This window comes from Parus major, chromosome 3, assembly GCF_001522545.3.
Source record: "Parus major isolate Abel chromosome 3, Parus_major1.1, whole genome shotgun sequence".
NCBI classification, from domain to species: Eukaryota; Metazoa; Chordata; class Aves; order Passeriformes; family Paridae; genus Parus; species Parus major.
Window position 1 is genome coordinate 67,419,430 of NC_031770.1, and position 23,502 is coordinate 67,442,931.

The 23,502-nt window shown below is 43.2% G+C and overlaps 1 protein-coding gene across 4 annotated transcripts in view; it reads left to right on the forward strand.

Moving 5' to 3' along the window:
• Window positions 1-21,081, forward strand: part of FYN (FYN proto-oncogene, Src family tyrosine kinase) — an 83,164-nt gene extending 62,083 nt beyond the window's left edge. For all 4 annotated transcript variants that reach the window (XM_015622495.2, XM_015622494.3, XM_015622496.3 and 1 more), the window contains 2 exons: window positions 7,837-7,968; window positions 18,312-21,081. In XM_015622495.2, coding sequence (XP_015477981.1) covers window positions 7,837-7,968; window positions 18,312-18,520 — 341 coding nt within the window. In that variant the 3' untranslated portion in view covers window positions 18,521-21,081. The remainder of the gene's footprint in view (window positions 1-7,836; window positions 7,969-18,311) is intronic.
• The last annotated feature ends 2,421 nt before the right edge of the window (window positions 21,082-23,502 follow it).

Genomic DNA, 23,502 nt, shown 5'->3' on the forward strand with positions numbered 1-23,502 from the left:
TCCTTCCTCTCCTTCCTCTCCTTCCTCTCCTTCCTCTCCTTCCTCCTTCCCATTTTGCAGTGCTGCACAGTGCTGGGCACAGACGACCACTGATACACTTTAGAAATGTATCAAAGAGTTTTGTAGCTTTTTCTAAAGAGCATGTGTGTTCAAACTGAGCCATGTCACAGGCTCTTTTCTAGTTATTCTTTACAAGTCATGCTCAGTTGTCAGATGTTGGTCCAAGCTGCAGAGCTACAGTTTTGTTCTCTTTCTACTGGCAGTACTTTGGTAGGGCTTGCTCAATATGTGTTGGTAAACACAACTCCATCCTTTCAGTGCCAAAGCCAAGGAGGATCCCATTAAACCCTGTTGTACAACACCAAAAAGCAAGGGCCAGCTAAGCACTTCATAACCTGCATTTACTCCCTCCTCTTGTGAGTTTCTTCTCTCAAGCAAAGTCCCTGTTTCAGCATGGACCCTGTCATTAATTCTTAGGAAACAGCTAACCTCTTTCTGTAACTTTTTTTCCAAGTGTTGACAGAAGGAGCCTGAGAGTTTCCAGCATGCCTTGTCCTGGCTTTGGAGCAGCAGCAGCTCTCAAGCTGTTCTCACCCCTTTGAGCTGCTGCTGCCGGCAGTACCAAGTCACAGGGATGTGGATCACAGGCTGCATCCTCCCTAAAAGGTGCCTGCTTCACAGTCAGACAGCAAGGCCTGATTGTTTTGGTGGGGTTCTTGAAGAACCAGTGACAGATACTAATGCAGAGCCTTAACTACTATTGATTTCAGCCTGAGGGTGGGAATTGCTTCTTGTTAGAAAAAAATAGGCTTGTGTCATTCTCTCTAGAGCAATAAGAGTGTCTGGAGAGGCTCTGGTAGACAGAAAGCTGCCTGCTTGCTGTTCCCCTGTGTAAAACAAGGAGAGTTTTCCCTGAACAAGGCAGGCAGATCCAGTCTGCAAAATGGCTTTGAAACAGTGTCCTATATTATCTCCATTTCTGCCTGGTTTGCTGCCATGTCTTTTGTTCCCTTTGGAAACCACCCAATGTATAGTTTTACATGACTAATTATTTGTTTTCATAGACAAGTATGTGACCTACTTCTGGCCAAATCTCTTCAGGCTCCTGATCCCTAGGAAATCCTATGATGACCTGTTTGCCTCCCAGTTTAAATCTCTCTGAATAGTTTTCCCCTCTTCACATGTTAAAAAAGCTGTGAAAACCTGCTTGACTGATATTGAAGAGAAGTTTAGATTTTTAAATAAAAAACACTGGATTTGAGGTGGAGAAAATTTAAGAAAAGTATGACACCAGGCCTGGCAGGGAGAGGGAGCATAGCTGTTGGTATCTCCTGCTCTTTTTTTTATGGCAGAAATCCCTTGTATTGAGGAAAAAGTGTCTGGGAAGGGAGAATTAGTTTGGCTTTTCAAATGCCTTGCTGATGAGCTGGAGACCTGAGTCATGTTTGCCTGGCTTCATCTCCTGGTGCCAGTATGGAGAAGTCACCCCATCCTTCCCATACTTGAGGGCAATAGACAATACCTCCCCCTGACCTCCGAGTCTGGCTGAAGTCCTTCAGAATTCCTTAGAAGAGAGACTCAAAGAGCTGTAAACACAGGCATCATGTAGAAAGGTTTTCCTACTTTCATTAATATTTTTTGTCCCTTCTTTAAGAAGTAGGAAGGGGTGCTTTTTTTGACCAAGTAGCACGCACTCGATTTACATTTCATTGTAATTCACCTGGGTTCTAAGCCAGGGTGAGCCTAAAAACTTTAATTTACTGAGGGAGAAACATGGTTTCTAATTTACCAATGGATTTTTTTATTTTTTTTTCCAACTGGATTCCAGTTCTGGCTTGTTTAGTTAAGCTTCAGTTTGAGCAATGCTTGTTGGAGACCACAGTATCAGGAGGAAATAGTTGCTTCTGCTTGTTTCCCATGACCTATTACTTCAGCCTCCAAGGGGATGCATCTGGGGACTGCTCTGTTTATCTAGCTGACTACTGCTTCAGTGGGAATTTTGACACAGGAGGAAAGCTTGGCCAGCAGAGGGGAGGGGAATGGGGAGCACTCCAGACTGGCAGCTCCTGTGGGAGAAAGGAAATGTTTTTCCTTGCAAAATCTTAAGATTAAAGTCTCTGGTCACTCTCCTCAGCAGTCATCCTTCTTTTGGCTTAAGTGTGTTAGTACAGAGCTCATTGTTGGCGTGGGGAAGAGGTGGTTTTCTCCAGCTTCGCTTGATCTCCTACTCCCTTCCCCCACTGTCACTTTTGTCTCTGATTAAATATTTTGAAAGGAAACAGATGGAGATGCTTTGAGCCCCAGTGGGCTAGAGTGCAGGATTCCTGAACCTGTGTGGGTATTACTTAGCCTGGTGGTAATGTTTTACTGACCGGTTTATTTTCTTTCGGGTTTGAACAAAGGAGGCCTGACTGCTCCTGATTTATGAGAGGTAAATAAAAAGCAGTTCGTTGTCTGCACTGCCATTTCTCAGCAATTGTCGGGAAGGAAAGAGATGGTCATGCCACTAATGATTTAAAGTGTGTGACTAGCAGCTATACGCTGCCATAAAATAATACAAAAAAAAATAAATTCTTGGCTTGTAATGAACATTTGGCTCCTTTTGCTTTTAGAGGAAGTGAGTAATCAAAGGGGAAAAACACGCCTGTTTAGAGTAACGCCCATTTCAAAGGCTACACTGGGGGACTGTATTGCAGCCTGTCCCGTTGCCTCTTTTGGTTGTTGCAACATCTTCCCCACACACGTAGTGTCAGGCATGGAGTCTTGCTTCCTTCCATTGGTGATGATGCTTGTGTCAGCCCTGTAAGGCAAGACTTAAAACCCCTGGTGTCCTACAGGACAAAGAGAAACTTCCCACCACCTCCAGCAAAGGATTTCCCACGCAGTTCTGCTATCCTTACACTGATATGGTTCACAGTCACATGGAGTTTTGGCTGAGCACATGGCAATTTTGTGGAGAGTGCCAGTGCTCTACAGAGTCACTGGGTAAGAATTGTTACTATTCTAAACAGCAGCAGCTGATACGAAATTTAATTTTTCTTAATAAAAAAAAAGTGTAGAGTTATTTTCCAGGCCACGTTTCTACTGCACACACTATCATCACTTGCAGTAGTGCCACTCTAAGCATACATGAAACAATAAGGATCTTTCTGATGCCTTCCAGACGAGTCAGAGCTATTTTGGGAACTCTAGTATGTGTTTGTAAACTCTCAGATCATTTTTGCCTCCTTAACACTTAGAAGTAACTCCTTCCTGCCCTGCTTAAAATCAAGTGAAGCTTCTTAGTTTGGTTTCCTAGAAATAGGTAGGGATTCCCCAGCCCCCTGCTTCCAGGTTCTGTCCAGTCCCTTTGTAGGGACTTGTTCACCAGCTGATGAGGCCAGTTTTGTTTGTGACTGACTGTACTGCAGGCTGTAGCATCCAGGGCTTTGTTCTCGCTCTCTACCTGCCATTCCCTGAGCCAGCCCAGGAGCAGACAGGGGAAAGGACTCCTGGTTCTCAGCCAGCGGGGTCCCAGGGGGATCCCCGATCCACTCCTGCAGCGGTGCCAGCTGCCCTGCCGGAAGGAGCATGGTCAGGTCAAGAGGAAGGGTGAGGAGAAGGGGGGTTGCAGGCAGAGAGCCAGAGGGGTGTTCAGACCCACAGTCCTGCCCCTCACCCCCCACTTCCTGAGGAGGGGTCCGCCTGTGGAGCCTGCTCCTCATCGTTGATGTCTGCCAGGCTTGTAATTTCATGTTCGTTCTCACAGCACAAAAAATGTAATTGCACGGTCCCTCCCACACGGCACTCATCATCGCCTGCCGGGGCTGACTCGTTTCCTGTTTCGTGCTTGCTTCAGCACTTCATTTTTACCTTTTGCAGCTTTCCCTTTCCAGCCCCAGAAGCAATTCAGTGCCACCCCACATTCCCTGATTGCTAACCCAAGAGGTCCCCCAGTTTTTGGGTCTTAGAGCTTGGAGTCCTCCACTGGGCTTGGTTTTAAAGTACCAGAGGTAGCAGCTTTGTAGCATTTCCAGAAACAGGATCATTATCAAGCTGGCAGTGGCTCTGGGGCATGAATTTCAGAGGTTTCTACTTCATCAAGATTTAGATCTGAAAAGAAACCAAAGCTCTGAGGGATTTTCGCTTGCCTCAGAAGAAACCATGCTGAGAGTTGTATCTCAAGGTCACTCAATCATCCCAGCCCCCTCTGCTCCTTCTTATCACATGACCTGTTTATACCCAGCAAATAATTAAAGCAGGGTCATGGATTGATTTTTTTTCCCAAGGAAATCCTCCTGGGAGATAACCTGTGTGAATGCCTGGGCAGGGCTGGGCAGAGGTCCCAAGAATAGGGCTGAGCCTCACAAAAATGCTCACAGGCTCTGGGGCTGGCTGCTCTAACCATAAATTTTATCAGCAGCTTTGGTTACGTGTGGTTATAAGCAGTGCAGAAACCCAAAAAAGGCTTTCTCCAGGCTGTAACGTTGCAAAAAAAAAAAAAAAAAAGGGAGACTGAGATAAAAGCTGCAGATTAGTACCTTGTTTTGGGGCAAAGACAGGTTATCCTGACCTGATGGATGCAGTGTGCTGTTGGAGTTCATGCACAGGGTTACTGATGTGCTGGTTTGTAATAAAACAGGTTGCAGCAACAAAAAGAGAGAAGTCCCTCCCCCACTGATGCAAAATCTGCCTTCAGAGTAGGAGATGGGCTGCCTTGTCAGCTGGGGTAATTTGGCTTATCAGATTTATTAACATGCTTGTCAGTAATACACGTTTTAACTGATACTGTAATTTGTTTGCAGTACAAAGTCAGTTTGTTTAATAAGCTTCTGAGGCCTGGGCAGAGAGAAGAGATGGGTTTTTTAATCAGTGTATTGGGAAGAGGGTAAGCACAGGAGCTGTGTGTCCGTCAGGAACCACACACAGCATCCGGCCTGTGCTAACACTCCGTGTAGCCACAGCAAGCAGGAGGCTTCAGGGCAGTGCTCAGCACATTTGGGAATTTTTGTGCTTTCACAGCAGTGCACTGTCTCCAGTTCCAGGCATTGAATGAGAGGCAACACCTTGGAGGGATCCCTGTTAGACAAACACACATCCCCTCCCCGTTCACACAAGCTGTGTGTGAGCTCCTCATGTTACGGCAGTGCATGTGTTGTACCTGCTGGTGGCCAGCCTGGTGTGTTCTCCCTGGTCTCTGCTTCACTGCCATACTGGACTGCAGACTCTCTTGGACCATCTAGCCTCCAACATGTGTTGCAGGGCCAGAAAACCATGAGGCAGGGATCTGCTAGCAAGCTCTCTGCCAACCTTGCATTTTTCTTCTCCCCATCTACCATTCCAAATCTGTCATCTATCAGGAAATACTGCACAAACTGCAGAACGTGATTTTTTATATTAGTTGCTTTAGACAAAGAATCATCCACAGCAGGGGCAACATAGAGAAGTAATGAATAGCTGTCATGTCATAGGAAAACCCTCAGCACAGACCATTCGTCTTTCCAGCAGTGCTCATCCCACCCCAGTGAGGATTGTACTGCTCTAGCTCTCAGGATAAGGGATGACCTGGAATTGATCCCCCTTCTCAGGGACTTACCTTGCTTCTCATTTTCCTATGGTTTGACAACACGCAGCATACTCATCTCCCAGTGGCACACTGGCAGTAGGTTGAGGAAGACAAAAATACTGGAGGAGTTGGCCACAAAAGAGTCTGAAGAGATTTCCTTCCTCCAAAAATGAGTTGTAGGTGGTTGCTACCTTTGGATCTGAGTGTGAAGCACAAGGGAATCAGAGCAGATTTGTCAAAGTTTCTCAGAAAAACACAGCTGATTAAAGAAAAAGAAAATGGTTGAACAGGATGTGTTCAACATGTGAACAATCAAACTCCCCTGCATGACCATCTCACACAGCACCAGCCAACAGCCAAGGCTTCAGGCTCCTGGCCAGCCTGGAGCTATTCCTTCGTTCAGCTGGCACAGGGTGTGTGTGTGTGTGCTGTCTGGGCTGCACGCAGGAGAGAGCAGAGGGACATTGGCCCTCACGTTCAGGGCTGCCTGCACAGGCCCATCTAAAGACATTCACAGCAGGCCTGGGCAACCTGACCACCAGATACATGCAGCTTGCAGATTTTGCAGGGATTAGCATGAGCTGTACAGCCCCAGGATCTCCTGGCAGCTGGAGCAGCCAGTTGCCAGCGCCACGTGGCTGCTGGTGCTGCTGAAGCAGGGCCAGCTTCCAGGACAGAGGCTCAAGTGGTGGCAGCTTCTGCTGCAAAGGACTCACACATCACAGCCAAGGCAGAAAGAGAAGATGACGTTCTGTGGATTTTGAGTCTTGTAAACTAAGATTGGTCACACAAAGAAGTGTAAGTGAAGGAGATTGAGACCAAAGCCAAGCACCCTAACTGTAGTTCCTGCCTACATATCAACCAATGAAAATATGCAAGAGACAGACTTTAAAAAGTGAACAGGCATCCAAAAGTCCTCTGGCACCTTTGAAAATCTAACCAGTGATGTGCTGATGCTTAACTAGACTTAAGCTCCTGACTTTAGGCATCTGAAACTTTCTCTTGCATCTTTTTCATCCTTTAGCAGGACATTTTCAAGTCATTTAGCAGGGCTTACTTGAGCAACTGCAATACTCCCTAGGAAAATATGTATTTGTACTAGAGTACTAGTCTCTCTTAGGACCATTTACATGTAGAGCAGAAAAAACTTCAGCACATCAAAGTTTTACTAAGTAAGGAGATGAGAATTACCACATTTGCTTTTTACTCAAGTCATGTGAGATTGGGGTGCATGGCAGAAGATACTGGACATTGAGCCCTGGATGTGACGGCAAAACAGTGCCATAAGCTCACTCCCTGAGAATGATTTGTTCACGTTGTTACACTTTCACACTTCTCCTGAAAGCAAAGGGAACTTTAATGAGAGGGTGGTGTGAAGTCAAAGTCAGTCTGTTTCCAAATTCAAGAGTGTTTGTCACTAGGGATCAGCAGTAAGCAATGCAACTCTTTTGCCTGTATGTTAATACAAGACACCAGGGAAATGTCTGCATATTTTTTCTTACATACTATGAGTTAATTATTACCACAAGCCTTTTCTTTAAAGTCGTACTGAAAATGTTTTCCCTAAGAAAACAGTCAGTGATTGGAAAAGCAAATAAATCAGTGTTTAAATGCTTGTTATCTTACTATCCTTACTGCAACTGGCTCCTGCAAGCTCTGATGATGGATGAGCACATTAGAACTGCACGTATTTAAGGCACTACAGGCTTTTCAGTGCCAGGAGCTTAAAGTATACACTGTCAAGTTATAAATCATAGGCCAAAGTTGTGCCTTGACATCAAGCACTCCAAGCAACTCAAATGTCAGTATTATTTTAAAGTCCTTGCATGTTTCTAATGAAATATTGGATTTGCTTTTAATTTTTGTTTTCAATATGTTTATTTGCATTTTGTTTAGCTTGAGCAGGCAAACTGTGAAGTGCATATCCAGTATATCTCAGTTCTGCTTATACATGCTAACTGTGTTTGATTTGCAAATATTTAAAACACTTTGGCAGGTTGTTTTTAAAACTGGGGGGTTTTTTTTGATTTTATAAAACTTCAAAATTGAGTTAAAATGTTCTATTCTTCTCTTGGGATGTGTGACAAACTAACCCTTTCCTGCTTAGTCTTTCCTGATGCCCTACACATTCTGCCCACCTGTCCTCTCTGACTGTACTCTGTGGAGCTGTTGGTTAACACTTGTCTGCAGCTCCTTCCACCTGCACCTGTTGCAGAACACAAGAGTTACCTGTGATCTGGTGCTTTGGTTCTGTCTCTGTTCTGGTTAAGATTCATGCATTCTCTCTTTAGGTGCAAAATTTCCCATTAAGTGGACTGCGCCAGAAGCGGCTCTGTATGGGAGGTTCACAATAAAGTCAGATGTCTGGTCTTTTGGGATCCTACTGACAGAGCTGGTAACAAAAGGGAGAGTGCCATACCCAGGTAAGAAAAATGTCCTGCTTCATCTGGAAAAAGGAGTGGGAATGGGCCATATGTTTAAGCTGAAATGTTTATTTATATTCACTGAGCTCAAAGGAGAGTGGTTATAATGTCTAAGTTTTATGTATGCTTGAAAACAGTTCTGTCTCAAAGCTGCTTTGTAATGGTCTTGATAAAAATGACAAGAGGACAGTTCAACATTTTAATTTCCACTGTTTTCATTGTGCTTATTTCAATTAATATAATTTCTAGATAACTAATGAAAGCTGTGTAAAATTACTATATTCTGGAGCAAATAGCTCTCCACAGTATTGCATTTACTTTAAGATACCAACAGTTAAATTGCCACAGAGGTCTTACTCTGTTTATTCTGTCAGTCTGGTTCACTGCAAGGTTTGGTGATTGTCTGAATGTCTGGTACTATCAAATCTCTTTTTCATAAACTCTTAAGTTTCAATCCTTGCTTTTGAGATGGATTGAAAGGGAAGAATATAGTTCTGTAATGTGCAGACCTCATGGCAGGGTCACAGCAGGGCCAGATTCTCTACAAGGGGGAACTGGAGGCCCCATGGCTCTTTGTTGAAACCCTGCCAAGTGCCCAATGGATTAAGATTTGTAGGAGGGGGTGATTGGATGTGCATTCAGGTTCAGATCTGCATTCAGTGCCTGAAGATTGTAGGCATTCAGGTGAAGAGGAAAGGGACGAGGTGAAAGCCATGCATTACATGGAAAATAATTTAATCCCTTCTTTTTCTCATCAGCACAGATATTAACAGCAGGGGATGCCCTGCATTTGAAGAATCACCTAGCTGCATTTTTAGTTTTTTTATTAAAAAAAACAAATCTAAATACTCAACAGTCTGGCTGTGTACACTGCGGCTGATTTAATGGAAAGTGCCCTACAGCAGTTTCAATTTTCCAATCTGTGCTGTGATCAAGCAGTCAGATCCATATATCAAACTGAGCAGGGGAAGCATCAAGGTGGAGTTCAGTTTATCCTCTGGTGTCTCACACCACTTCAGAAGACTGAACTCAGCAAAACTAATCTTCCAGACTTCTACCAGGAATTTCAAGTTTGCTAGCACCTAGCAGCCAGTAGCTGATATTTGAGAAGAGAATATGGGGACTGGAAGGCATCTCATGATCAGCAGTGAGCTTTGGCATGATTAACAGGGAGAAGCTTAGCAAAGGTGTGGCTGTGAGAACCGAATGAGGTAGCAGAAAATATAATGGCATGTTTCTGTGGAATGGATGAGTCCCTCTGCCCAGCACTTCCCCTTGTGGGGTGTAGCCTCCAGTCAGAGCAGCTCTGTCACCAGTCAGCACAAAAGTGTTCTTGCCATAAGGATTCCTGGTAGTGGTGTGAAAAAGCTATGATTTCTGCAGGTTTATTGAGGGTTTAAGCAGACATGGCATGCTGTGCAAAGGTCAAAGACAGAAAAAAGATGTATAAGCTTTAGTTGATGCAGTGTTGCTCCCAGAGGGTGGGCAATGTTCCCGACTGGGCTGCAGGAATTCTCTAGTCACTGGCAGCAGAGTGGGTGTACAGGCCAGGTGTCACCAGCCAGGGCAGAGTTAAGGTGAAAATACCAATCCATGCAAAAACAACCATTTAAGTATGTTTACTCACAAGTCTGTAACTGAACACAGGGTTGGCCGTGGCTGCAGAGGATGTCTGCACTTCATAAATGTTTCTTTCCCCCACCAAAGGAGAAAGAGTCCGCAGGATGTGCATTTAAGTGCTTGCAATATATAACTTCTTGTAGGAGCCATGACAGTAATCTCAGGCATGGGCTGTGTCCTGAAATTCTGGACAGTTTTATTATGTGGCAGCTTGAGCACATCAAAGACAGCAGTGGGATCTCTCCCCTTTCAGCACCGTCCTACCCCTTCATCCCTCACTACATAAAGCCCTCACATGCCCAAAGTCCTTCCGGCTTACTCTCCTCCACCTGCACTAGGAAGATACCAAGTAGCTGGAAGCAATTTTTTGTGTGTTACATATCACTTAGCAATTTTCTGGACAGACATGTACTGCCTTGGTTACACCCTGCTCAGGCTCTATGCCAGGGCCATTCCTTCCCACCAGGACTCCCCTATTGCTCATCTGGGAGGTCTTAACCATTCTCACGGTCACCATCACTCCCCTCTGCCAGTTTTACATGAGATCTTACATTTGAATATCCAAAGTCTTTACAGATTTCAGTCCAGTCTCATTTCCCAGACCCTAAATGGGAAAGCTTTTACAGGCTGAGGCCATGGTAGAAGGGAACTGGGGCCTTCTCAGAAGGATCTGTCTTTGTAAGTGGATTGAAAAGTGAGCTTGGACTTCCCAAGGTGACAAAAGCATCCTGAGCTCCGTAGAAAAGAGTCTCTTTTCCCCTAATGCAGAAAGGAATCATCCATCTCCTGCTTCATGCTGGGAAGAGGAAGGACCTAGTGAAGGACAAAGTTTCATGAATACCTTTTCCTGTCTGAGATAGGGAGTAGGGTTCAGATGCACCCACGGGGCTTTTCTTGCCAATAATGGCATGGCTTGCACAAGGAGGAAGAATGGGATTTCTATCACCCTGAGAGGCAAGACTCAGCCCTCTTCACCCAGGTAGACAGCCCATAGGTGAAAGAATGCTGTCTGTTGGCACTGCCAGCACTTCGGTACCCAAGATGTGACCTTGAAAAGTGTCAGCCTTGAAACAGAGAGGGTCATGGAGCTGTCTGTCTGCTATGATACCCAGTTTCTGAGATAGTTGTGGGCATGTTGTCCTGATGTTCCTGCTTACAGCTTGTAGCAGGCTGGGGGAAGTGGGGAGAGGCCCTCAGACAAAGGGATTGCTCTCTTGCTTGACAAGCTCCTAGTGCCTGGAGAGATGATTCATAGCACACATCCCAGTCCTGGGGTGGTACCCATGCCTGCAGGACACCATACCTCGTGCCTTCCCATGCCTGGAACCAGGCATTGTTTTAATCTTGTGTAAGGAGGGAGAAGCACAATGAGTAGGACAGAGGGGAAAGCCAGGCAGTTTACAGGAGGGAAACAGACTGGGTGGAACAGAACTTGGCATTCTTTGTCTTACAGATTCCAAGCAGTTCCTGTCCTGATGCCCCATTTTGGAAGAGAGGCTGGTGCAGTGTTGAGATATATGAGCAGTAAACATTTTGCTGGTGGAGATAAAGATCGAGTTCATAATAAAGCCTTGCCCCAAACCTTATAGCTCCCACAAGCAAGACCTACTTTTTGGAAGGTGTCCTCATATTTATACTTCAGCCAACCTGGTTCTCTGTCAGTGGTCATAATGGGCCACTATGATAACTAATTTATGCCCCTTTTTGATGCTTTCTTATCCTTTTCACAAGGCAACAGATTAGAATAAGCAACTTTCACAGTCTTTCACACAGAGGCTCTATTTCCACTATTACAGTGGAGAAATGAAAAACAGATAGGGACAGAGGAGGAGCCAAGCTTAAGAAATAGTCTGCTTAGTGGACCCTTTTCAGTGTCAGTCTTTTTTCTCTTTGACAAATGCCCTTCCCTAGCAGTAGCTGAAGAATTTGTGGGTTTTTAACATGCTACCTTTGGGATAGGCAAAAATCTCAGTCACACTGAACAAGCACCTCTGACCTTGCCCCTTCTGCTTTCTGGGCAGTTGTAACATCAAGAGCATTTTCATTTTAACTCTAGTATGACAGCTATACCATGATGCTACTCACGTTGCTGTCTTTGGCCAGGCAGGTCTTTGAGTCTGGGCTCCAAGCAGCCCTGCAGCCTTTGGGCAGCTGTATTTAGTCTCCTCATCCCTGGGGAAGCTGGGCCATGAGTGCCAGAGAGCATGTGGTACCCAACCCTGGGGCCAAGTACATAACAGTGAGCCAGCATAGGTAGGTGGGTCTAACATCATCGTGGTGAATAAGAGGTTAAGAAAGGTGTGTACTCACCACATAGGATAGATAATGTCAGGTGGGTTTATTTGTAAGCAAGGAAGCTCCACTCACAAATGCTGTAGCTCAAGGTTGCATCTATTCAATGTTCTATGTTATACTAGGCAAATAATAACTTATTTTAAAAGACAAAACCAAAGCAAAAAACAGATATTGATAGTCTAGCTTGGAGGATGAGGAAATGTTGGAGGTTTTCAGGCCTTGATTTCTAAGTGAAGTGGCATGACTTCCAGAGTTTTAAAACTTGTTCCTCCTTTTCCACTGAAATAACTTGGTTTGCATTGCACTCAGTAAGAACAGCATTCAGAGGCTGTCTTCCATTAGGAGCAGCTGTGCTGTTCCCTTCTGTGAACTGTATTAGTTTGATCACTGGTCTGAAGGCATGCAGTGGGTCAGGAAGGATTATCATTCTCTGTCTGTGTTGTGGGTTTGCATGGCCAAGCTATCATAGTGGGGGGATGCCTGAGAAGAGGCTGTGACCTTTTGGGAGGCCCATGGAGAGAGGAGCCCCTGCTGGAGCAGCCTGTCCTTGAAGGACCATGGAGGAGTGACCCACACTGCAGTAGTTTGGGGAGGACTGTTGCCCATGGGATGGACCCATGCTGGAGAAGTTCATGGAGAACTGTCTCCCATGTAGGGATCCCATGCTGGAGCAGGGGAAGGACTCCTCTCCTGAGCTGCAGGAGGAACAACCAGTGATGATAACACCCATTCCTGTCTCCCCACACCGCTGGGGGAGGAGCTAGAGCTGGGAAGGAGAGAGGGGTGTGGATAAGGAGTTTTTAAGGTCTTGTTTTATTTCTCATTATCCTGCTCTGGTTTTGTTTGCAATAAATTCAATTGATATCTCTAGTTCTAGCCTGTTTTGCCCATGACAGTATTTGGTGAGTGGTCTATCCTGGTCCTTATCTCAGCTCACTCTTCATTATATTTTCTCTTCTCTGTCCAGCTGTGGAGTGGAGTGAGAGAGGGAGGCTTTGGTGAGTGCCTGGCATCCAGCCAGGGTCAACCCACTACAGTCTAAGAGAAGAAAGTGATAATAAAGTAGCCTGAACCAATTGCTCTCCTCACTGGACTTCACATGTCCCAAAGTAATCTGTATAGCTCATTAGTTTGAATGCAGGGACAGTCCCTAGTTACAGTAATGTTTTCTGTCTTTTGGAAGAGCAGCATTGCCCAGATCCATGCTGTTTGCACATCTGCTGTGCTCCATCTAGTCAAGCTCCTAAGAGCACCCCGAAGTACTTTCCAGTGTTTTCTTTAGCCACAGTTGGAAACTCCACATCCTTTTTTGTGTTGCAGCAACTCTTAAAGTAACTCTTGAAGTCACTGTAACTTATAGTCCCTACAACTTTCCTAGGAAAAGACAAGCAGTGTTTCATTTCTGTCCCCAGTTTATATAGGCAGTAGATTTTTATTGTTCTGAGCATTAGAGTGGTCATATCCTGTAGCATCCTGAGATTATTGAAGGTTTCATTAATAAAGCTGGATGGTGGGAGGTTATTTGATTTTTGGTCTTCTTAGGGAATAAAAAGCCAATGGAAAAGCCATCTTTTGGGAACTGGATGTTTTCTTCTTGGCCAAATCATAGTTCTTAAAACATCATGAGCACAAGCTGAATTTTCATATAATTCTGCAATGATAGAATAGTCTGGGTTGGAAGGATTGGACTAGATAACCTTTAAGAGGTTATCTAGTCCAATCCTACAATAAGCAGGGATATCTCAAGTTACTCAGAACCCTGTCCAGCCTGAACCTGAATGTTCCCAGGGATGGGGTATCCATGACCACTCTGGGCAACCTGCTCCAGTGTTTTACCAGCCTCATTGTAAAAATCCTTTTTTCTTATACCTAATCCTAATTTACTCTCCCTAAGTTTAAAACCTTTACCCCTTGTCCTATCCCAACAGGCTACCAAGCCCCCTTCAAGTACTGAAAGGCCACAATAAGGTTTTCCCAGAACTTTCTCTTCTCCAGACTGAACAATCCTGATTTTCTCAGCTATTTCTCATTTCACAGTCCTCTGGACTCGCTCCAACAGTTCCATGTCGTTCCTGTGCTGGCCCCCAGAGCTGGATGCAGCCCTGCAGGTGGGGTCTCAGCAGAGCAGAGGGACAGAATCCCCTCCCTCCCCTGCTGCCCACACTGCTCTGGATGCAGCCCAGGTCAGGTTTGGCTCTCTGGGCTGGGAGTGCCCATGGCTGGGTCAGGTCCAGCCTCTCCTCCATCAACACCCCCACGTCCTTCTCGGCAGACCTGCTATCACTGTGTTCATCCCACAGCCCAGACTGATACCAGGTGTTACCCCAGCCCAGGTAGAATAGCTGTACCCAACAAAAGAATATTGCTGAGTATTTTATTTTACAGATTTAAGGATTTTAGGATAAACTTTTAAGGGGTCTGGAAGCATACTGCAAGCAGAATGTCATTTATTATTTATTAAGAGTTGAAACTCCTGGGTATTCATTAGGAGAGAGAGGAGTTGTACAGACTGCTCAGATATTCTCTCTGTCGTGCTAGAAGTGCAGATATGACAGACTCCTGCTATCAAAAGAGAAACACTAAAACTTGCAGGATAAGATAAGTCTATAGAATAGGTTTGTAAACATAAATAGGCCGTTTAAGAGGTAAAATGTATACCTGAAGCACTGCTATTTTTATAAGCCTGACTGGTAATTCAATTGATTTAGAAATAAAAGTCTTTGAAACTTTGTTTTTAAATTAGCGGTTCATGTCAAAACTAACAGAAGTTCTTTGGCAAATCCTAGCTGCTTTAGCCCTTGCTGGATGTATGAATTCTAGTCAGGAACATGAGGATTACTTGCTTTAGTTTCATAACCGGGGTTTACTGCAAGGGGAAGGGAAAGGAGAAAGGCGAAAAGAAAAGAAGGGCATATTCCTGGATTAAACTGTGATGAAAAAGCCTGGCTTGACTCACTGTCCAGGGACATAAAAATGACTGTGATTTCAGAGAGCAATGCCTCTTTCATGTTCTTTTTCCTACCTTTTTGTTAAACAAAGGGAAGTGAAGCGCTGTTTATGTTTTTCCTCCCCCTTCTGTGTCTTCGGGGTTTTTCTTCCAGCACACAGTTCATTATCAGGTTTCAGAGTGTGCTTTGCAGCACTGAGTAAAGCACTGGATAAAAATACCAAACATTTGATATCTTAGAACAACAAATCAGTTGGGAAGGAGCTTTACTGCTGCTGTTGCTTCCATCCATGTTGTACTTAAGGATGTACTGCCAAACTAAAAGCAAAGAATGCAGTTTGTTAGTGGTTATCTATATACAAATAGATGAGTTACCAGCAACAGTTATTTTCACAGCCTTTAATGTGTAAGGGAAGCGAAGCACAGCAGAAGTCCTCACCCCAAAACACAAGGTAATTCAGCTGATTCAAAGACAAAGGTATGAAAAAAGGTGCAGATTCTTGTTCAAAACACAAATTTATAAAACTAATACTGAGAACACAACATGTTTTTTTTCTTGTAGTATCCTGAAAACAGCAAGGCCAGAAAGTTTGGGGGTTTGTGGTGTCTAACAGACCAGTAGTGTTGTTTTGTAGTCTAATGAAAAAGTAAAGTATCTTTGGAAATGTTCTTGCTGGATAGTAAGGAACACCCAAATACTTACTCAGTGTGTGTTGGTCTGTTGTGAGCCTCTGTAACCTAACAACATCAGTTTAGAGTCAATAATATAAGAGAACCTTAACTCTAGGCATAATCTGATGTCTACAGAGGCTTGTTATTAGTCTGTTTTCATAATTTTGAAGACCTAACCATGGTCTACTTTAGGAGCCATTCAAAGTTCGTTCTAGTTATAAGCATCTAACACCAAAAATGTGGTGGTTGGATGCAGCATACAAGAAACCAGTGCTGAAGGGTTGGTCTGCAGGTTAGGGAGTACTGCAAATCAGTAATCTAACATTTCTTTTTGCAATTATCCCTGCAAAAGGGAGCATTAAGGAGAGGCCTTAATTAAGTAAGAGTATGAGAGTTTTTTGGAGAGGTTCCTCCATGTACAACAGGCAGCAAAAGAAGCCCTACTTCTCCTTTGTCCTTTCCCTTCCCTTGCAGTAAAACCCATATATGAAGCTGAACCAAGTACCCCTCATGTTTGAAAATGGGAGTGCTGCAGTAAGCGAAGCAGATCCATGCTGTGACCACAACATGGATAATTGAGAGCCTAAATATAAATACAATAAGTGGGGGGACCATGCCAAGGGTAGTCAGAGTGACAGGATAGGAATATGATCCTTGCCCAGACACTGCAAATGGATATCAGTAGGAGGAAATTACCCTGGCAAGATAAGAGGAAAAGGGGTTTTGTAATCCTAACATGAGATGAGAATCTAGATGGGAACAGTCAGGAAAGGCTGAATTTTGCAGACGTTTCTTTCTAAGCATCCTTAATAATTCAACACATACAGGACACAAGGATACAGACTAAAGACTAAATCCAAGGTTACAGCCAACTAACCAGCCTACATGCTATGTAGTGTAAGGATTTTATTCCATGAAATGGCTTAACCCCAGCCAGTAACTTAAATACGACACAGACACTCACTCCCACTGCCCACCCCCAGGCCCCACAAAGGTGGGATGGGGAGGAGAATCAGAAAAAAGGTAAAACCTTTTCTTCTAATCTTGGCAGGGTAATATCCTCCTGCTGATATCCAAGAGGTTGAGATAATAACAGTTTAATAACTGAAATAAAGTAAAATATAATAATAATTTTATTGGAAATAAAAAAGAGAGTCATATAAGCCAAGAAAAACAAATGATGCACAGTACAGTTTCTCCCAGCTTCTTGTGCACCTCCTCACTGGCAGAGCATGAGAAACTAAAAAGTCCTTGACATAGGATAAACTCTACTTATCAACAACTAAAACATCAGTTTTTTACCAACATTATTCTCAAACTAAATCCAAAACACAGCATTGTACCAGCTACTAGGAAGAGAGTTAACTCTATCTCAGCCAAAACCAGGCATTTCTACAAGTCAAAGTGTAGAATGGACAAATTAATCTGTGTTGAAGAAGGTGATTGAATTATTCCTCACAAATAGGTTTACAAGAAATATGAGGGTTTGGGTTCTGGAGGTGGGACAAGCAAACTCCTCAAAAGGATGTCCTGCAAAAAGAAACTGGAGGATTCCCAGGGAAGGACAGTGTCATGAAAGCTAGGAAGAGGATAAGCTAACAGAAGGTACAACATCAGGGTGTTGGTTTTTAGATTCAGTCATGAAGCTGGTTCTCTTGCAGAGCTGCTTGGCAGGAGAATGAATTCTGCAGATATTTTTCAGCAGGGGACTGGGGCAGGACAAGCACAAAGTGTGCAGACTTCCTCTGAAACACCTCTAGATGCCTGCAGTGCCAGTCTTACCCTAGTACTGTTAAAAAGAGAGTACTGGGAGAGAGAAGAATTCTCTAAACTAAAGCTGAGGATGACTTGCAGTTAATGTTTGGTGAAAAGCACATCAGCAGAGGAATCAAGGGGTTACATAGAAAAGAGAAGGTAGCAAAGGGTCTGGCTTTACTCTCAGAGTCTAGCAAGATCAGTCACCTGGAGATATTTAAAAGTCTGTAGATATGGTGCTTAGGGACATGGTTCAGTGGTGGACTTGGCAGTGTTAGGTTAACAATTGGACTCCATGATCTTAAGGGTCTTTTCCAACCTAAATGTTTCTATGATTCTCTGAAGGTAATACAATTTCTTACTATTTTCTTTTGAGAGAGAGAGAGAGAGACGTGGTTCTTTAGTGGAGATGTTTTACTTGGCGTTTGATTTGTTTTGTGAGCAGCTTTGTTCTGTTTTGGTTTGGGAACAGTCAAATATGATAGAAACTGTACTAACCAGCACAGATGGAGGGACTGCAGGTCAGCAGCAGTAAGCTTCTGGCCTGACACTGAAGGCAATGCTGCTGGACAACCATGATAGCCAGGAGTAGCAGAGTTTGTCTTGAAGTCCCTGCAGTATGACCTCACAGGATGCTTTCAGAAAGGCCCACACTCAGTGTGAGGGTTTCAGAAATTCATCTTAATTTCTAGGATTTTGAATTTTCCATTCTTTGCAATGCATTTGTTTTCCTTAAGCACATCACATATTATGTTTCACAGTTCCTTCTGTCAGAGAGGGAAAGCACCAAATCCTGCCCATTGTGAGTAAGCCAAGAGGGTAACCATGGGAGCAGTGTTCTGCTCATCACTGCATCCTAAAACCCTTTACTGAAAAAGAAAATAATCCAGCTTACCTTGCAGTAGGTGAGGAGCTGAAACAGGACATCAGTGTGATTGTGTTTCACTTGTCTTTAACAAAAGAATTCAGGATGATTGAGCAAACCACCTGTGTTGCAGATATAGTTACACGTGGTTAATTTTTCTGCAATTTACTTTTTGTCTGCCCTTCACAGGCATGAATAACCGTGAAGTCTTGGAGCAAGTAGAACGAGGTTATCGGATGCCATGTCCTCAGGACTGTCCCATCTCCTTGCATGAGCTTATGATTCACTGCTGGAAAAAAGACCCAGAGGAGCGTCCAACTTTTGAATATTTACAGGGTTTTCTTGAAGACTACTTCACTGCAACAGAACCCCAGTACCAGCCTGGCGACAACCTGTAAATTCCTGGTTTCCAGACACTGTCATGAATTACCAGGTGTTTCTCAGCCCTGCCCCACCTGCTCTCCACCTTCCAACTCTGTGATCAGCTTCTCCAGAGTGCAACATCTTCCAGCACTGTAGTGCACAGGAGGGGCTGAAGCTGGGAACTTCCACAGCCCTTGCCTATGACCACTTGTCCTAACAATCTGAATGTCCTGGATGAAAAGGAGAAAAACACTTGTTTTTTCTTAATCAAAGACTCCAAAACTGCATTGTATTGATGTTATGTAAACTGCAAAACCTCTGTTCATTGTAAATAGTAACTCAGTGCCAATAACTGATCCTAGTGCTTTCCTTTTTTTAAAATGCAAAACCTATGTGATTTTAACTAGTCTTCTCCTGATTCAACTAAAAGTATTATTTTCCAGAAGTGGCCTCTTTGTCTAAAACCTTTTTTTTTTTTTTCATGTTTTAACAAATAAAAAAATCAGGACAGGTGTTTGGGTTTTTGCTTTTTTATATATAAAATATATATAATATATATACATACCTGTACATACAGTATATGGGTGCTGTTGCAGAGGAGGCTCATTTGGAATTGAATGACTCCTGCTGCAGCTGTACCCAGAAAGCGATAATTTTACTGCAGACATGAAAACACTGGTGGGATTCTGAAAGCCAGTGATCTAATTTTTGGCTTTTGCCAAGCATGATTTTTTTAAATTGGATTGCACTTTTTGTTTATGATTATGTACCTGTAGATGGTTGTAACTTTGCTCTTTCAGGAATCACGTGCTGTATTTACAGTAATGTTTCCAATGTTTGACAAGTGTGTGATGATTTGTTCTTGAAATTAAAACGAACATATTTAAAGCAAGAAAACTACACCATCACCGTTTGAACTGGAAAATTGAAACTGCAAGGACTTCTTGTATCAAAACATGTATACTGAAACGTTTCAAAAAGATTTATTAAGCAGTGTAACCACATTCAGATGGTCTTAAAATAATAGCATTTTAGCCATGTCCCCCCGCTAAACTATTGGTCATGCAACTAGGATTTTTCTGTTTTATGTGTAACATTTTTCCATTGTAAAATAAGTGTGTTAAGTGTCCTGTACTGCTAATGAAATTACTTTCTCTGTGTCTGCAAGTTCTCCAGTGGAATTACTATGCACTTCTTTACATTTCATGGGGGATGCACAGAACAAAGTATTATCTTTTCAGTTGTCTGTACCAGCCTTGAATTACTTACGTTTAACCAAAAAACACAAAAAAAATTCCTTTCTATTTCTATTGAGTTTTTAATACTGAGTTGCAAATTTTAAAGTCTTAATTACATTTTGTTATGGTTTATTCGCAAGTTTACATTTTAAAACTGTTTAACTTTCTTAATTTAGTAATTAAAAAAAAAGAGCATTTTACATTTGGATAGTTGTTTTTTTGTTTAAACTGTGGAGCTAATGGTGGACATGAGATTAAAAACTTTTCAAGAAGGGGTGTCATGCCATTTGGGGCATCATATTTCATAGGAGTACGCAGACCAGTTACCTATGGGACATCATTTTCCAAATTACGAAGTCAATGTGTTTTTAAATAGCTGGAGTTCAACTGTAAGGAAGATGGCTGAATGCATAGCTTGTCTCTCATTTCTCTCTTCTACAGCACTTTGTTCTTTATTAGTTCTGTTGCATTTAACATGAATACTTTTACATTTACAAGTAAATGTACAATTTGCAGGAAAAGCTTTTCTATGTCTTGTATTGCTGTTACCGCTTTAAAAGATTGCAGCCAACTAAGACTTCCTGACAGTTGAAACTTTTTTTTTAATTATTTAGTACTTAGATTGTGAATTCATAATCTGAAGATTCACACATTTTCTAAAGAGAACCTTTCTTCGTTTGTGAAAACTAACCCAATAATTAATTGAGATTCACAGAACAAATTGTCATCGTTTTAATATTTTCTATACAAACCTTTGACTGAAAATCCTCTTGCAAAGGAGGCTTCCACACTTAGCCTTTCTCAAAGTGTGAATTTATATGGCAATGTTGCTTGTTACCAGATTTCCATGATAAATTGGTTAACGTTTTACATGTAGAGTCTATAAGTAATGTTATGTACATTATATATTCAATGTTGCTGTACCTGTAGCTGTGGAGTACTGAAGAGGCCATGATCCTTGTTGGACTTCTAGCTTCCTCTTAGTACTTACAAAGCAAGTCGTGGCTCTCTTTTTTTTCCCACAGCTACCCCCCTGCCTTAAAATATCATCCATGGAACTGAGGACTCGATAGTAACTCAGCGGGCTGGCGAAGCCAAAATGTCACCTCCTCAGCCCAGAGCCCGGTGGCGAGGCACGGCCATTCTGCCAAGTTCCTTAGCAGCCTTTGCTACGCCACAAACTTAAGTGCAGTTTCCATCTGTGCTGCGGGACAAGCCTAAAACATTAGTTTGCCTGTGTTTCTGATTGGAAGTAAGACTCAGATGGGGCGTTGTTGGGGTTTTATGGCCTTTATTTCTGATTCTTGGGTTTGCTGTTTCTTGTATTGCATTCGGTCTCCGAGTACCATGTTGGTCTCTGCCGGATCTCTGCCTGCAGCTGGCTTGTGTGCAGACTGGTGCCACTGTTGAGTGGCAAATCCAGACCATTTCTCATCGGTAGTTCTTCTGCTTCTTTTTCTTAATGTTGGGAGTTTTGTTGTTTGGGTTTTTTAATCTCTCAAATAAAAACATTAGCAAAAAATTTAAACAAGGTTGTTAGGTTTTTTTGCTATAAATTAATAAAAGCCTTTTCTTAAGCACTGTGTACACACCACAGGTAGCTGTGTGGTGACTGTAAAAGTAGAATTTTAGAGATTAAGGATCTCCTTTTCCTTCCAATATTTTTTTCATGTAAGGCTAAGTACATTCCACCCAGATAAAAACAATTGGCCTAATGCTCCCCCCACCAGCCCACCTGATTCCCAACCGATCCATGGCGTGGTGGCTGAGTTCCAGAAGAGGTGTTCTGGTAGACCTACCAGCAGCAGAAAGGACTCAGTGGGGTGACACAGGCAATTCTAAGCCAAGTTTAATCCAAGACCGGTCTCAGGAAAAGTGGCAGCTGGAAATGGTACACTGCTGCAAAAGGGATGGTTAGTATGGTTACTCTATTTCTGTGAGAAGGCAATTATGTGAGACTTGGTGGTCTTTGAAAAAGACAGAAGTTTGTCAAAGGCACTAACATGATATTCTTTGGCTTTTGTGAACAGTGCTCAGTGTAGTTCTGGGTGACAATCTGGTTTTGATTTAATTACCACTGTAGAAAAACAAAGTAAACACGGAACGGGAGAGTGATTAACTGCTGAAATTACAAGAATAATCACAAATGGAAAATTTGTCTCCAGCATGAGTCTTTCTCCTGAAGCCTCTAGACTGGAAAGGACTACCTGCAGCCCAAGAAGGCAGATTGCTAAATATCTCAATCTTGCCACATAACTTCAAGGTGAGTGGAAAGCTCCTCAAATTTATTTTAACGTGCAACATCCTTTTCTCAAGTGCTGCAATAAAAAATGCAGCACGCTAATGAATGCTACCACATTGTACCCAAGGGGTTTAAGGGCCTCATGCAAGGCTGAGCCCAGGCATGCAAGAGCTATTAGGAGATATACAGTAGCTCCTCTTCTAAAGTGTAGACAATATTCATTCATCAAAGAAGCCTTTTCCTGTCTAATGGGAAATTACCACCAGCAGTGCAGACAAAAGGATATTTATTTTCTCCAGTTGTGTCAGTTTGAGGGTCTGTCTGTCTTTCAAGAATAATTGAAGTCTGTTTGTAGCTCAGAAATCTCATTGTGTTCTGCAGTCTTGGAAAGCAGTGATTATAATTTCCTGTGACTCATACACAGGGATATTTTATCACTGAGGGGACTCCTGTCAACTGGAGCAGCATTCCCTGCCATCTTAACTGAAGAAAGGGGCACTTCATTTTCAGACTTTCCTGCACAGACCAAACCAGAACCCGTGTCCTTTCTGCAGAAAAGGGGCCCCTTGCTGGGATTGCCACATGAGTAGAGTGCTAGTGTCTCCCTCTCAGTGCTGCTAAATTTCTCAGGAGAACTTCTGACAGCTAAAATCAGGCTGCTGAGGTTCGTTTTGAATGTTAGGGAGGAAATGCTGGCTTCCTTTAAGTCCTTTTCTGTTGACTTTTAATACAGAGCCTATTCTTGTGTGTGTGTGTGTGTGTGTGTAAAATTATCTGTAACTCAAAAGGCAATTCATACATAAGACATCTTCACAAACATCAATCTATCTCCTTGTATTCCTCCCCTGTAGCTGAATGCTTAACAAAAATGTAAAACTGGCACATGAGTAGATTAGAGGACAAAATTATGTTAACAACAAAAGAGCTGCTCTTTTTTCTTCTTGTTTTCCTTTTTTATTTTTTTTCCCCTGCTGGTTCCCACTACATGATCTGTTACAATCCCTATTCCCAAACCAGCAGAGGTGGTAGCAGCAAGCTACAGCCTGGAGATGCTGCAGGTCTCTGGCTACTGCAAAGAGCAGCCTGCAGCTGATTTTAAAGTTGGGGAGAGAAAACGTTTCTCCCAAGGGCATGGCTGCAGTTTGGAGCCTGTGGCGGAAGCGAGCAGGAGTGCTGAGAGAACTGTCCTCCCAGGAAAAGCAGGTCATTAGCTGGTAGGCGCTGCATGGTGTGGTGGAGAGGCAGAGCCAAAGGTTGCAGCAGCAGCTGTGTTTGCAGCACCAGCTGTGCTCACAGCGCCTGTGCTTCCTTGTGCCCAGGGATTTGGGTGATGAGATTAGAGCAGGCTGAGGAGCGTGAACTGCGGTTTCTGCTTCCAAATGTAAATATCTTCTCTGCTACAGCGTAGAGGAAAATAGTGTATGGTCAAGATGGGGAAAAAAATCACAGGACTGGTGTGGCCTGTGACTGCGAGGCAAGTGTTGGTTCTGCCTGACCAGGCCAGATGGAAGTTCGATTGTTTGGCTCATTGTTGGGA